Source organism: Epinephelus moara, chromosome 22, assembly GCF_006386435.1.
Source record: "Epinephelus moara isolate mb chromosome 22, YSFRI_EMoa_1.0, whole genome shotgun sequence".
NCBI lineage: Eukaryota > Metazoa > Chordata > Actinopteri > Perciformes > Serranidae > Epinephelus > Epinephelus moara.
The window spans coordinates 23,328,340-23,345,279 of NC_065527.1; the positions used below are offsets into that span (position 1 = coordinate 23,328,340).

The following is a 16,940-nucleotide window of genomic DNA, read 5'->3' on the forward strand; positions in this document are numbered from 1 at the left end:
GCACTAAGGGCCACATGATGTGGAAGCAGTAATTCTACATGCAACAGATGAACCTTTTTGGCTTCATGAGCCACTGAGAAGCTTTCATAGAAATGAGCCGGGTGTCCCCTTTAACACTATACCCAGTTCTCTTTATACATTCATGAAAGCTGAATCCGTTTTTACGTCTGGAACCTCCCGTCTGCAACGGGCTTGAGACGCGCCAGACTTGGATCAGATTCTGGAGTTAGTCTCTTATCCTGAAGCCTCCTTAAGGAATCTGATCTCGTTTGATTCGGCGGTGGGAACCTTTTGCGACCCCATGCCTTTGGTGACGTCAACCCCAGGAGGATTTGAACCCTGGACCTTCCACATGAAAGACTACTGTAGAAATGAACCCACTATCCTCTTTCTTTTTGGGTTGCACAATGGCTCATCACTTCCTTTGTGCCTTAAATCGAGCCTTCATTTTCCTAGGAGATCATACCAGGTGGCAGACAGAATCAGAATTGCATAGTCAAAGTGAGGCTTATAGGAAACCAATCTAAATGCTGATGGTGGCATTATTTTATATCCATTACATTTTGCAATCAAAATTTACTTCATAATGATAATTTAAAGCATTAAAACTAGTCTTTTCCCACCTCTGAAGACATTTTTATAAGCTGCTCTTATGTGAGTCGAGTTTGGATTTCTTTACATACTGACTAAATTTGCAGGCGCACTAATGTGACAGAATGGTTGTATGTACTGTCTACTTGCAGTCTCATTTAAGACATAATATATGTTCAAAGAAAGGGTACGGTTATTCTGACTGTCGCCTGTGTTTGAATCCTTTCGCACTGGCTTTTCATATTTCCACAATTAAAGACCCACCCCTCCCAGCCTCACTCTAACAGCTGGCCATTAATCAGTCCTCACACTCGATTTCTCTTCCGCCACAGGTTATGATTTCCACATTACTCCACACTCCTTCACCGCCGTGCGACAGGAAAATGACCCCAACCCCCAGCCCCTCACCACCATCACCTCCACCACCACCACAGCGTAGACACACACCTCAAATGTCTAAGAAAGTGAGATGTTTGTATGAGAAAAACTCATGGTGGGAAAGTGAGGTGTTAGCGTTTGATGGTTTGTAACATGATGGGGTAACCACAGCAGCGAGTCTCCCCCCACCTCACACCCATTATCCTTTTCTAATTACACTTTCCCTCTGAAACACTGGATCATAGGGCACCATTGACTGCTTTTAATCCGCCACCAAATTTTAATTAACACAGACGTGACCCCCGTCTCCGATACATCCCGGAGAACGTCGGGATCACAATAACTCATAAATCACAGCCGCAGATTTCATTCCCTCCGCTTTCCTCCGGTGATGAATTTCCAGATGGGGTCTGGTGGCTGTTAATGTCAGGAAAATATGAGCGAGAGAGAGAGACATCGAGAGAGAGTGTGTGAGAGACGAAAAGGGACAAAGATGGTAAGAAGGTGGACAGAAAGGCTACGTTTGACAAATATGAGTGTTTATGTGTATGTAAGGGAGATGGAGCTGAAGAAAGACACAGAGAAATAGCAGCATTTTGTGGTATGCTGTCAACCTTTGAGAGATTTGTTACCGGGGAGAGGATTATGGAGGCTTTGAAATGGGGTTGTGTTAATATGCCGGGTGCTGGGGAACACGATGTGGGCCAGCCAACTTCACAGTCTCCGAAAATCAAAAGGCTGAACAAGTGAAAACTGAAAATGACTCGATGTTCTCAAGGATTAATTGACACGTCTCTGTGTGTGAGTGTGTACACGTGCATTATTTCTTTAATCATGGACTTTTTAAAATACGTAAATAGTAGACTGCAGACTACAAATAAGAATATCTCTTCAACAGAATTGCAACAGTGGTGCTGTGTGTTTCTGATTTGCACTCGGTGCTTGTGTGTTTTTGTTTGTGCAAAAGTGTGCGTATCTCTGTGTGAGTTTGCATATGTGCGTGCGTGCGTGTGTGTGTGTGTGTGTGTGTGTGGAGGTGGAGGTGGGCAGGGTGCCGGGGTTTGTTATTACTAAATCGCTCATCCATGCTACTAATTAAGATGCATAGCATCCCCCTATGAACGTCAATGTCGCTAATTATCAAACAATGTAGTGCTCACCAGATATGAGAACTGGCAGCCTCTGTAGTCATGTTACCAACCTATTACTGCTACAATTACCAAGTGCCTGTCATTCTCCTTGTTAGTCATCTGCCTTCATTTTTTCTTTACTAATGCCTGTCTTTTTTCTCCTTTCTCTCCCTCCCTCTCTTCCTATTTCTCTCCAGGCTATGGCTTTGTGGATTTTGACAGCCCAGCTGCAGCACAGAAGGCCGTGTCGTCTCTCAAAGCCACCGGGGTGCAGGCCCAAATGGCCAAGGTAAGGAGTGTTTAAAAACAAGTTAGCATCGCCACTTCCTCTTCCATTATCATTAGCGCTTTGTTACGCTTTCAGCTCCCTCCAGGGATTTAATATTGTACACTTAACAGTCTTAATAGATGTTGATGGATCTGAAAGCTCCCCCAAAAACTGGTTTTGTCCATAAACACAGTTTTATAGAAAGTAATTTTCCGCAGTGCTTTGCTGTTTAATGACAAACTTGTTCACTGTAATATAATAAGACTCTTGAATGTGGGCTTGTAACTGTGTTTAGAGGGTTATATGACAAGTTGAGAGGCGACTGTGGTGCATGTAGGCCTGTTTTATCTTACTGACACTCTCTGTGACAGGGCAGAACTGCAGTTTCATACAATCCAGTATCAAGACTCTGCTTGTACATGTGGTCCCATGTTTCAAGTGGTTACGAAGGCTTAGTTATGTGTGAGAGAATGTATGTGCTTGTGTGTGTGTGTGTGTGTGTGTGGGTGGCATTTTTTCCACGGCAAACTGACTTGGTTGTATGCTGGCCCTGCTGTAACTGAAGACTGACCAGCCGCCTGTCCAATGTTGTGCAGTATTATTAGGCTGCTAAAGTGGAAGCAGATGAGACAAGCTGTTTCAGTAGTATAAAGAGGGCCCCAGTGAGTTGCACAATGCAGCCAGGTTGACACACATGGACACACATGGGAGAGGTATGGCTTAGAGGATAAACATGTGCATGTGCGTCTTTACCACTTACAGGTCCAGTTTGTAGGGTTTAGGGGCATATATTGGCATAAATGGATTATAGCGTAATAAGTGTGTTTTCTTTAGTATATAACCACCTGAATATAAGGGTTGTTTTATTTTTGTTACGTTTAAATGAGTCATTTATATCTACCTTTAAAAACCTCCTTAATAACAAACACTGAGGGAAATCTAACCAGCTGAATCTTTGGCTGGCTGCAATCTGCAATACTCATCACTAGATGCCACCAAATCCCCCTTAAATCTTACACACTGTTCCTTTAACCTTAGAATATTGTATCTTAAGACTGTGACTAACTGTTGATTGTTGCATATTTGGCCGTCTGTCAGTTTTAGCAGATTGTCTTCTGCTAACTGGCTCATTCACTCTACCCCAAAAGAACTGCGGTGCCAGAACATGAACATCAGTAATATTGCTGAGTGTCTGTTGACCCTCAGTCCAGGCTAGCAGCTGTCCTTTTCTCATTTTTCTTTTTTAAATTTTTCATACCCTTGCTGACTATAGAGAGAATCATCATAGACTAAAGCACAGCAGGACCCTCTCTCCGGACATCTATGATAGACGAGCCTGCACGGCTAAACCAGGCTATTTTCGTAGAAGCCGAAGATTTGCTGGTGTCAGAATATTTAAATAGGTGAGCAAAATGTCAGTGGCATTAAGGCAATGAATATGGTGATAACTATGAGGGAACACTATGAGTGATTTTCTCAGACGAGATGGTCCACATTTGATCTGATCCAGAAATCCCCCCCTTGAAGCCAAAGAAGCCCTGATGAGATGGAGAATGGCGATGGCGCCAGTGAAGATGACAGAATTGATGATAACGATGAAGGTGGCAATTATTTTGATCAAATGGGATGAGATCTGACAGGAGGAGATGATATTCTGTGCGGTGCTCAGGTGTGCCATTTCTCAAATGCACCATTTGGCCGTTTCCTCTCCCCACCACTGTCCTTCTTCCAATATTTATAAGAGGGCAGGCTCTCAGAATACAGATAGGACGCCGTGCTCTTTGCCCATCTCATTGTAAGACCGCACTTTGCATTGCTCCCCTTTTCTCAGTCAATATTTTCATGTGAGAGGTCTTGTGTCCCAAAACAAAAGAGCTGACCTTTTTAAGAATGTTTGTTTGCATAGGTGTGCATGCGGGCACATTCACAAAATCATTTTCTATTAGCATTTGTGTATAATAGTTTGTATTTTTGAATGTTCCCTTGTTCTTCTCGCACAAATGGAAAGGCCAGCATTCTGTGCTGCAGCTCTGTGCTTTTATCACACTTGTGAGAGACATTAAGGAGTAGTTTGCTTTTATAGACTCCCTCTGCATCTCTCTAATGTCTCTTTACCAGGTATCACTCCCATCACTCTATCGGCTCCTCCTCCACCTTGCCCCCTCTTTGCCTCTCTACCCCCTTCTCGTATGCTTAAAGCTGTTTTCTCTTGCCATCTTTTTTTCACTCTGTAAACACACATTCATAAACACATTTGTATTCACATCCACCATGTGTTCCCCTGCCAAACATCCAATGAGTGCAATTTATTCCCATCAATAATTAACAGCAGGCTGTCTTTGTGTCTGCCTACCTGCCAAGGTGTCTCTGACACCCTCCTCTCTGTCATGGCGGAGCGGCATTCCCCTGGTAGGGCCGGATGAAAAACCCAGGTGCGCACTGAGGAAGGTGTAAATCACAAAGACGATTGCTAACACCACAGACGACTCCCACAATAATTTAGAGCCAGAGGCTTTGAGCTCATTAAATAAAACCGTCACAGTAATCAAGTTGCGCCTTTTTTCCTGCCTTGATGCCATTAAAACGCTTTTATTAAGGTGCCTTATTTTAAACACAGCTGCAGAGGAGGCAAGAAGAGAGAAATGGAGGGAAAAGGGAAGCGTCACTTGATTTCCTCTTCTTCCACCAATGTAACACCCTGCTGTCTCTCTCCTCTTACTCCCCTTGGAATTTGAAATACCAAGGCAGCAGAGATGAAACATTGCCTTCCTTTTGTCTTGCCCTCCCCTGGGGACGGTGACAGCGAGAGGGAGGAGAGGAGCCATAATTAAGATACCTAAAGGACACTTCCCCCCTGCGCCTCCCTTCCTGTCACTCACCTCTACACAAGTCACAGATAAGAACACTTAGCATAGGTGTGGAGTGTGTGTGTGTGTGTGTACATCTCTGAGAGTGCAAGTTTGTGCATGAACCTGACAGTGTGTGTGTGTCTATGCACACTTGTATACACACAAAAAAAAATATTTTGTGTGTACATTGCCGCAATCAAATGCACACTTTTTGTGTTAGTGTTCATATACCTGCCTGTCTTAATGAGTACAAATGCACATATCTGAATGTGTGTGCTTTAAGTTTGTATTCAAGCGCCTTAGTCTGTTTTGATGGCAGCTTGTGTGATTGTTAATGTGACAACTTGTTCGCACACAGTTTTGTTTTGTATCCATATTTCCGCAAAATATACAGAGTGCTCTCCCAGTGTTCAATGCAAGAAAGTGCACTTTTATTTGGTTGGACGGAAACACCACAGAAGAAATGGCAGAGAAGTGAATTTTGCATGTTTTTCACCGTCCAGCCTGTTGGAATATGCACATGGAGTGGTGCATAGACAAAAACAGGACCAATAATGCATAGCGACAGATAAGTGGGTCGGCCTGTCAGGTTTGTAGCCAGTTTTGTGAAACATTTTGTCAAACGACTGATAATCCTCTATGCATGCATTCTATATGTGACAGAGCTAGCATGCTACTAATGTTAAGCTAAACATGCTGTTAAACTTTTCAATTTGAAAAAATATATAAAAAATATAAGTTGAGCTGTATGACACTTAGAAATCTGTTTGCTAATTTGTTTTTATGCTAACTTCCTGTGGCACACTGGGTACACACTAAAATCTGCTGCAAAAGTTCGGGGGGGGGGGGTGTTTGTGATACTGATCATTTTTTTAAATGAAATACTGACAAAATAACTCGAAGATTTTGTTTCACATTTATGAGTCATGTATGTAAGAGTTTTTTTTATTTTGGTCATGTTACCTGGGCCTGCATTAAAAGTGTTGTTTGGTAATTCAGGTGATGTGAATATTCACTTTCTTACAAAGAGTTGGATGAGAGGGTTGATACCACTCTCCTGGTTGTACACTAAATATAAAGCCAGAGCCAGAAGGTGATAAGCCTAACTTAGCGTAAAGACTGGACGGAGGTGGAAACAGCATAGATTTTTTTGGACAAAAAAACCACACTTACACCCACTAACATCCGCCTTTTGTATTTAATGGGAAAGGTTACAATCAGCAGTCACTTCCGGGACAAATGATTTTGCAGTAGTAACAAGTATTTACCAGCGCCAGCTCCGATTGCCAATGATATAAATACACCGCCTGGGTGGACGCTCTGATTTTTGCCTTTTGCAATGACACGCCACCACAAAATACCATCCATGACTGTCCAAGCAGCACTCAGATATCGTCCAATATCAGTCTGCGCCAACCACTGTAACATTTTCACTGGCCTCCAAATTGCTTTCTGTTTTTTACTAACCTGTTTTCTGGCACATCCATAAAGCCGAACGTGACACATCAGTAAAGAACACAACAAAAACAAGGGAAAACAGGAAGCCATACTTTGTGGTCTACTGGCAACATGAAAGGAGTCTATCGCCTATTTTTAGTGAATTTTCCCCCTTTTTTTTAAACTAAACCCTGATAATCACATTAAATTATGGTGGGAAAAGGGTATTTCTATTCTTTATGCTATGCTAAGCTAAGCTAATCGCCTTTCAGCCCCTGCTCCATACTTAGATCCAAGACATGAGCGTAGTCACGTAACTTTTGGCAAAAAAGCAAATAGATGTACTTACCAAAATGTCAAACTTTACTTTTAACAATGGTGGTTCGACATAAATGACTAGTTGGTCTGCTGTATATGTCAGGATAATAGATGAGGACATCAAAGTAAGCATCACTGTCACTGAAATGTTAAATGGCCTTACATTTAAGAAGTACTGGGAGTCAGATAGCAAAACAGTTAGTCTTACAGTGTCATTAAAAATCACCATACTGTATGTAGAAATCATAATCCATTCATTTAATGAAAACATTTGTCTGTAATAAATTACTGGGGAACTTATCACAAATTATTCTAGCATCATTTGTTGCCTCACCTTATATATGTGTGTGCGTATGCGTGTGTGTGAGTGTTATTGAGTATAGGCACATATTTGCCTCCTCACACTGTGGACTCCATTCTCTATGTCACTTTGTTCAGGTAGCTTTCTGAGCTGTGAAAAGTGACACATCGAGCAGACAGAATGATAACAGGTAAACGCCGCGTCTAGCTTCGCAGATGCAAACCTGTCAACCAGCCGCTCGCCTCACTCTCCGCAGGCTGCCATTTTCCCCTTGAGCCAATCAGACTGAATTATGGGAAGGGCGCCCTCGATTGTGGTGTCTGTGTCGGAGAGGTAATTCCGCCTGACAGCTGCTTGCTTTCAGACAACAGCCAGTCTTTATGGAAATCATCCCTCCCTATTCTCGCTGCAGTCGGCTTCTGCTGATAACAGCCCGGATGAAAACAAAGCTGTCCTTTTCTACTTTGTTTTTTTTTTTTTCTCCGCACTCTTCTTTTTCTTCTCTGTGTGGACAGCCTGGAATTAGCAAAACAACTCTAACATCATATGGATTCTGACAATGTACACCCCGCTTTGATGTTATACATACTTAGGGCCAATAAAAACTTGGATTTGTTTTCTTTGGATCAGACTACAAATTCCATGATGCTCGTAAAGATGCATGTGTGGATTTGTGTTAATTTACACTGTTTGATCCTTCAAAGGCCAAACTCCGTCCTGGTTTCTATTTTTGAATCCTGGCGTGTACTTCTTTCACTGCAGTATTACTTTTTATGTAGAAAAGAGAAGAAAAAATTAAAATTAGGAAATGTCACACTACCGACATTACTTCAAATTGCTATTCAATGACCTGTGCTTAGTTGCATTAATGCCTACCACACCAGAAGACTTGGAAAATACTTTTAAAGACTAAAGTCTGACACCCTGTCATATCTTAAGACAATTTGAGTTTTAACCCTTTTTAAATAGGAATTGTGTAAATTTGCAGGAAAGCCCAATCAGTCTTCTTTCAGCATTGGCAGTATAAAAACAAACCGGGGAGGGCGAAAAATTGCCGCCTACCTACTTTTGTTGATACAGAATGCGCCTTTTTTCGGGGCAGTGGGGGGTGTGAGCAAGTAACAAAACATGTAGCTCAGCGTGTGACGTAAACAGTGACGTGGGAGGGAAGCTGCGGCTAGTCAGGCGGCGATTCTCTCGTAAGTCAGCCTGCTCTTCACCGTCCCCGTCATCTGACGGTTAATTGCCTCTTCGTTTGCGAGGACAAGGAGGGCGCGCAATTCCTTGTCTCCCCAGTTGCTCATCTTTACAGTGTCTGTCAGGTTTGCGTTTCCCTCTTGCTACTAGCTGCTTGCTAATTCCTGCTATCAGCTGTTTCCTGTTTATCCACTGTCAGTGGGTCGCATGTGCGGCGTCATCAACAGCCTCTCCCATTGCAGAAGGCCGCCTCGGTCTGTTTAAACTTAAAGGGTTCAACCAATATGACCCTACGAGGCGGAAAATTGGGCACCTCGGATCAACTCGCCTGTCCGCCTCTGTGTGCATAAATGCTCTGGCCGTAGCTGGCCGGCAAATCGGCCCAACATTCACCGAAAATCTGGCAGTGTAAAAGGGGCTACTATAAGATTTCGCAGATTTTTTGAAGATTGGGGATATTCCAGAGTTACTATTTGCAAGACTACAGCTAGATTCCTTTTGAGATTATTCCCCATGCTCCTGGTGGAAAATATCATGCCAACCTTTCCTTAAGTAATATGACATATTAACAATTTCTGTGTGACCGCAAAAACACAAAATAAAAGATGTAATATATCGACATTTTTCTTGTCAATTTGGCATGTATTTGCATACAAACTTGACATTTGGGATTTTGTTGCCTACTAGCCTCAATTGTTAGCTGCAATATTTTAGCATGAGGAGACCATGGGAATGACAAGAGAACCACATCAAACACTACCTGTCTCACTAAAATAAGCGCCATTTAGGAGATTGGATACACACAGAATTAAACAGTGACCCTTGTTCACTCCACAACTTAAGTTTCTCCTCCTTTTCCACAGTACAAGAGAACCAAGACTTTTTCATGTTCTTGCGTTACCCCAGAGTCCCCTCCGTGTTTACTGTCCACCTGGGTTCCTGTTTGACGCTGGAGAGAGCGCAGCTATGGGTTGTTGACAATCTTTACATCGTTGAACTTGACTCAAAACGTACAAAGATATGAAACATATTTAACCCAATATTGGACATTTTTCTGTGGTAGTCAAATTGTTTGAAAAGGCTTTTGGTGTAAGGCTGGCATAAAGGTGTCAAACAAAGCCATATTGATTTTAGACAGTTTTCACCAGTGCCCTGGTTTAAGCAGCGGGGGCGAAGCCTGTGGTGCAGTGTGCCTCCATCACTGCCCTCGTTTCAATAGCTAATATTTATAAGGTTCACAGGCAGACAGAAAGGCGCTGCTTGCCCTTCACTTCACATTACAGTGGAGAAATTATGCTAAAAGCATCATTAAAGTGCCTCCATGAAGTGAATCCCAAATGTTTATGATAACACAGCGCTCGCACCGGCCCATCAAGCAGTAGTCACCAGCGGATGCTTCAGATGGTTTAACGGTGTGAAACGAACCGGAGTGTTCGGTCCTCTTGCACTCCCCCTCTCTCATTTATTTTCACTCCCTTTCACTTGCTCCGTCTCTTCTGCTGTCTTTTCCTTCCTCTCTCCTGGGGAAGATTTCCTGTCAATATTACATTTATATTCATGTGGAAAGCACGAATCCCCCTCTGGGTGGTCTGCAGTCAGTCAGCAGTCTTCTTATTATCCTTTAAAGGTGACTCCTCTGACGTCTTAGCTCCATTGACACCCAGAACCTCACAGTTGGGCTCAACACAGGGTGACCTCTGGGTGATAATCAAAGGGATGGCTGACAGTGCTGTTGCAGTTGGTTGCTGACAACAGCCAGCCTGGTGAAGCCCCCCCCCCATCCCCTCCTCCAAGCATGGGTTAAATCTGGGGAGAATGTAGGGGAAGATACATTGTATTGTGAATAGATAATTGGACAGACTTTGGGGATGCAGGTGCTCACTCAGCAGCATCGCTCACCTCTCTGTTCAATGTTCGCCACCTTGAATGCGATGCCATTTCCCCTCTGACATCCGCCGCAGTGTTTGTTCGCGAAGCATATGGTGTCAGAACACAGTGTGGTGATCAGCACTTTCCCCATGAAACTGCCATCGACAAGGGCATCCTTATGATTATAGTCACTCACGGCGGCTCATTCCCTTCCATATTTTCTGTCTACCACGCCTCACATTTGAATACAGCGTGTAAGTATCGGAATGATGCTAGTCAGCACGTAAGCACATCGTGTACATACTTCACTCCCTTCGCTCCTTCACTCATCCTTTAACAAGCACTTGTAGCTTTATATGCTCCGCCATGGTGACAGTATAGCTTTCACAGACTGAGTTGCACAAAGTTAATCATGCTTTCCCTACACATAGCTGCATGTCTCTTTCCTCTACGCTCCTCATCTCCCTGAATGTATAATGATGCACCTAGGCATCATGTTGATTCCCCATTCCCGCGGCATGTCAGTTTATCTTGAGTTCAAGAGATTCGGGCTTGCTTAAGTTTTGTGTGATTGTCTTTTCAATGACAAGTTTTAACGAGTTTATGGACTTCCATGATAATGTGCTTCAGTGTTGTTTCAGCATGCCTAAGATGCTGCTCTTTTGTCCTGTCTGCCGTTAAAGGAAAGGTACATTGACACGACTAAAGGAAGAGGTAGATACTTGTGGAAATATCTGCAGTGCAGTGAGATAATCTCACTCATAAAAAAAGATACAATCACTTGCCAATGTGTCATTTTTTTGCAGTGTAGTTAGCTGCGGCGGGGCTGAGCACACCGTCCCCTCCCTGCTCTTCCTGCAGAAGTGATAGTTTTGAAGGGCAAAGCCAGTGAGAGTGAGACGGACCATCTGACGAGCACCGGCTCCCAAGCACCTCCGTTGGCTTCCTCTGTCTCTGCCGTCTAATTACGCTTCAATCATCCGCGGGAGCGCTGCGTGCGGTAAATTATTTCGCCGAGCAGCGCGGAGACGTGCCGAGCTGCGAGCATGAGAGAGAGTGAGAAACGAAGGCTAAGTAGAAATCAGTGAGAGCTTGGGTGGAAAAAAAAGAGAGATGAAGCACAAAAAAAGGTAGGAAAGAGTGAGGAAAAATGGAGTTGAGAGGGAGACGAAAAAGTGAGAGACACTGCGGAAAGAGAGAGGGCCGGGAGACGCGAGTGAGAGGCCTGCCAGCCATAATGTCGCCTCAGACAGCCTGTACAGCAGGAGACAGGCTAGCACTAATGAACAAAGTTACAAACTTATCACTTATCAGGAGTGAGAAAGAGAAAGAAGGAAAGAGATGACTAGCAACAGACAGCATCAGCATAACTAATCCGGCTGTAGATGCAGAGTAGGAGACTGCTGCTGTATGAGACTTAGCACAGATGCAGAGGAATCACTTGGGTATTATTGCAATTCCTTCTTAACAATTACAGTCCATCATTGGGCTCTTTTTGCGTTTGTGTTTATTGGTTTCCACTGTCACAGCAGAAAAGCGATCTAATTAAAGTACAATTTAGAGTGGTTGTATTTATGTATGTGTGAATAGCGTCTATTCTGTTCCCAAATTGCTCCAAAATGGCCTTGTTTCTAAATTGTAGGCCTGACAAAGAAAACCGAAGGCCTGCATTCTCATTGCATTCTCACTCTGTTCAATGCTGCCATGCTTGCTTTGAAGCAACCATAAATATGGCTTTTTCAGGCTTGGTAATGGCCACAGTGTGCAGTTATTAGAATCTCTTTGATGTGGCAACTGTGCAAACCTGCTCGCCGTCTCTGTGAATTGATCTGGCTCAATTAGCCGGGCCCGCAGAGACGGCGTTCAAAGGACCGGGCTTCCACACTCCACATTGACACACGCGGACCAGGTGAAACGCTTTGCATTCAGTTACTCGGCTGGCCCTGAGAAGACCACCTGTGAATAGATGTGAGTATTGGAAAATCAATGGCGCTGCTTCGTTGTTAAGGAAAAGCTTTCACCAAGAATGTTTGGTGCATTCTTTAACCAGTACAAGTTCATTTCCCGCTGCCACAGGCTTATTGTGATTTAACTCAACAGCAATCCTTCGCACAATCTAAAAGTATTTCACTCTCACTATCAGCTGTATGTGTTTGTGTGCTTGTGCTTATATCCTTTTTGTGTTAAATTACATATGCACAGTACACAATGAGCCCTCTCTTCGGCCCTTCCTCTCCTCCCTGATTCAGCTGACCCATTTCAATTTGTCTTCATCAGTCATACCAATTAACTCTGGGATTAGATTCCTCAATGCCAGGCTCCCCCAGTCCACCCTGTATCCCTCCATCTCTCCGTCTATCCCTCCATCCGTACTTACCTACCTGTGCTATACAGAGCTGTCACTGCGCACGTCAACTTCAACAACCGTGCTGGGCTCCTCAGCATCTGGCTATGATAGCAGGCTGTTGATGTACATAAAGAGAGAGCACTGAGCACCTTTCTCTCATTGCATTTTATGTGTCAGAAATGCCACCTCAAGGCTACTTACTCTCTATCCTCTGAAGAACTGTAATTTTACCTTGAGTGCTACTCATGAACCCTATTTTTTGTCAGTTTCCGTCTGCTGCTTCTATCTGGCCTCAGAAATATATATAAAAAAACCTGCCTTTTCCACCTTGAAACCAAACCAGGTGCATCCATGAGTAACTGGAAAGCACACGGTGTAGAGGTAATGGCAGAGAGGCTCCAAATGACAAATGCAAAGCAATGGCACACACATACAAATGCAGCCATCTATAATTTCCTGTTCCTCCATGATGAGGCCCAGGCAGATCCGTGGTGGATCCCTGCTGGGACCTTGGCCGGTCCTTGGCCGATCCTTTGCTGGTCTTTGGCTAGAATGAGCTTGTGCGTGTTTACAGCGGAATCTAGACATGCCCTGCGGGAAACCAGTGACTGGGAGTTGACTGGTAACTGGCTGGGAACTGACTGGCAGCCAGCTGGCAGCCGAAAAGCCTTCTGTTGGTAGGGGAAATTCTATGTGGCTGCATCTGTATAGAGCGCATCTGAAAAACAGTAAATCATTAGATCAGGAGTGAAGATGCGGTATCACAAAGCATGCGCTGCTGTCTGAATTTTCATTGGGCGAGTTAGAGTAAATGCATGCATGAATGCAGCAGTAATGAATATATTTTGACTCCTTTCTCTGCAAGCTTTCACACAGAAATGACAATCAATATGCATAGTTTGTATGATTTTCATGATCCACTGTGCAACCATGATCAGCACTGGGGCCTCTATGCTGTTTTTTTTTTTTTTTACTTATTCATTCATTGTTTAATTTTACAGACATAAAACTGTGAGATTGGCAATATCTGCAGTGCACTGTTAGATTTCTAGGAAGCACTGATTTGACAAGTAGAGTCTTAGCAGCAGCACCCTGCACACACTGCAGAATCAATTGGTATAATGGCTGCATTTTTATGATCTAGAAGCGTCCAAAGGTAGCAAACAGTGAAAAGAAATTTCTTTGTAAATGCGCAAAACTTGTTTTCTTTCCCTTTTTTTGAATCTATGATATCAAAGGCTCATGTGTGAGTGTGATCTCTGATACTAGAGATTTGAGAGTTCAAGACATCAAAAATGCTTTGAAATAAAAAAGAAAATAGGACACAGCAAACTCAAACCAACAGTGAAAACACTCAAGTGAACAGGAATGGCAAGCATTATGAAATACCTCCAATGAGTACTAAAGAATTCAGTGGGACAAGAACGGAAGACTCATTTTTTTTATCACAAATTACTCGCTGTTTCATTTTTAGCAAGACATGATCAAACTAAGACGTACAGATCCTGTTCTAATGCATCGTTAAATGCTTGTAAATCAAGTGTCAAGGCTGCATGCCACTGTGAAAACGACACATTTTTTAGGAACAAACCACATATTTGCTGTCATTATACAGCACTTTGTGATCCTGTGAGGTTGTGACTATTCCAGCAACACACACACACACTCAAAGTGACTACATTAAAGCATAGTGCCTTAAATTAATCTTTAATTCACCAGAAAATTTCATTTGATTAATGCAACCTTTCCACTGCAGCAGCAGCATGAGTCTGTATGCCAACTTTAAGCTACTGCTTACATCCAGTTGCACGCTTGTGTGAGTCTACATTCCCTTCACAGAGTCACTCTACATAGATCATATTTAATGGTAGTTCTGGGTGCTGCAGCACAGATCAGAGCCTGTATCAGGGCTAACACTGAAAGAGTTTTGCCAGACATAGCTGCACTTCAGTTGAGGTGCAAAGTGGGAGGCGCCACTGGTGCCTTAGTGTTCTTTTACCCATTCTGTGTCCCCTCTCCAGTCGTTTCTCAAAACCGTGGGTCTTCAACGGGGGTCTGTGACCCCTAGTGGGTCCGCACATTCACAGGAACAGGAACAACAGGTAACAGGAACCCAACATATTAATAATAATTTATAATACACAGCCATGATGATAGGCGAACTGTTACCCATGAATCCATGACGTATGAATGTATGAATCTGTCAATAAGAATCAAATGTAGTACGGAGTCCCTGCTCCATCTCTCTTCAGTTCTGGGGTCCTTGGCCTGAAAAATGTTGAAGACTCCTGCTATAAACAATATCTTAAACGTTACTAAACACAGAGACACGAGACTCCTTCCAAAAGAGCTCGATGAGACATTCACAGCATATCTGTGATGCAGAGGTTGCCTGCACACGGCTCTCAGCGTGGAGGTGGCTGAGCCGGTGGCAAGCAGCTAATGGTGCTAACAGCCCAAACAGTGTTAAAAGTGGAAACAGAGCTAACAGTGTTGATGTGGGGGAGGGGCCGAAAGGTGTGGCGTTAACACTCCTGCAATGGCTCCCTTCCACCACCGGGGACTGGGGTGGCGATAACGGTGTTAACTGCTGTATGAGCAAAGAGCAGGAGCAATTAGCTAGCCAGTGAGATACACATGCTGCCAGACCAGCTACTACAGCAGATAGAGATGCTCAGATTACAACACACACACACACACACACACACACACACACACATACAGAGCACAACTTCATTTTCTGCTCAGGAGGCCATTACTCCACTGTTTCTTTACACAGCAAATTGTATCTGCTGTGTTATTAATGTTCTGAATGTCATACACAGCAACTTTGTTTTTGAGAAATTATATTTTTTCCGTAATTTTGGCATGATGGAAGAGTCCAAACACTACATCACTCAAAAGAAAGAACGACATTACAAGTACTTTTATTTCTGAGTGCCCTACAAGTATATCTATAATTAATGTGTCTCCTCGAAATAAAAACAAGGTGATGAAAGCAGTTTCTGGCTATTATAGTTTCCCTTTTATTTACTAAATAGCCTCTTTTCAGATCAAAAGCAAACTATCAGACATGCCTGTTCTTTTTTGAATCCAGCTGTCCTCATATTATTAACTACAGCTTTCCTCGTTAGGACTCCTCTCTCTTTCCCTTTATCCTTACCTTTCTGTATTGCACCCTATCACCCTCTTTAATGAACTCTTAGGGCATGCCATGTTGAATTACACAGACTGTTTCCATTTCCAGTGTTTTCAGTCAAATGTGAGAGGTCTGCAGGAAGAGGGAGCAGCGAGTCCAGGCAGAGAAGAGCAGAGCAGGATAGATCAGGGCTGGTGGCTCTGTCCTGCTGAGGGCTGATGAACCAGCTCTCTGACACCGACACAGTCCCTCGTTCTGCCTAATGAGGAAGAGGAAAGCCAGAGTATCGGGTCCCTTTTCATCCTTTTCATCTCTCTGACACTACTCCCACGAGTCTATGTGCGAGTGTGTGGACACGGCCGAGCGAGAGATAAAGACAGGAAGAGATGGAAACGGAGATGACAAAATTTCACATCAAAATATCAAACATTCGTGATTGTGCGTAGTGTTCTTTTTTGGGTAATGTGTATCTTTAGGCTTCAGTCCGACATCGTATATGTTTTGTTGTATGTCAAAGGGAGAACAAGAACAAAAAAAATGCCACTTCGACTTTTCTTGCACTGCTGAAAAACACAGTGAAGATCTCCGCCTCGTCTCAATGGGTCTAAAAAGTCAAGGTCAGCGTAGTTTTTCTAAGCTCAGAAGGGACCAAGCCCTGAAGACCTCAGGCCCTGTGGGCACACACATACTGTATTTACGCTGTGACTGTTGCTTTGCAGCGGAGGCGAGGAAATGGACACAGAGGAGGAAAGAAAGAAAAAAATGGAGCTTAGATAGTGGTGGCTTGGAGGATCTTCTACCTGCGCTGTCTTTCCTCCAGGGTCTGGATGGAGGAAGAGATGGTCAGCAGTTCAGGGGGAGAAATTGGAGGAGACAGGTAGATGTATGGCACATGGGTGTCTTAGCCCGCTCTGAGGTGATTTCAGATCATTGCCTCTTCTCCAAAGTGTTTTACATCAAAAACAGAACATCAGCACATTCCTAAAAACCACTCCATGGCTTCAGGTAGGGCTGGGTGATATGGAGAAAGTTAAATATCGCAAGGCTTTTGACCAAATATCTCGATATTGATATTGCAGTGATATTCTAGAGTTGACTGTTGGTGCTTTCACAATA

General features: G+C 43.5%; 1 protein-coding gene across 8 annotated transcripts in view; it reads left to right on the top strand.

Moving 5' to 3' along the window:
- The window catches only part of rbms3 (RNA binding motif, single stranded interacting protein), a 381,273-nt gene that overhangs the window by 206,557 nt on the left and 157,776 nt on the right, over nucleotides 1–16,940 (top strand). For all 8 annotated transcript variants that reach the window (XM_050035272.1, XM_050035279.1, XM_050035274.1 and 5 more), the window contains one exon: nucleotides 2,297–2,388. In XM_050035272.1, coding sequence (XP_049891229.1) covers nucleotides 2,297–2,388 — 92 coding nt within the window. The remainder of the gene's footprint in view (nucleotides 1–2,296; nucleotides 2,389–16,940) is intronic.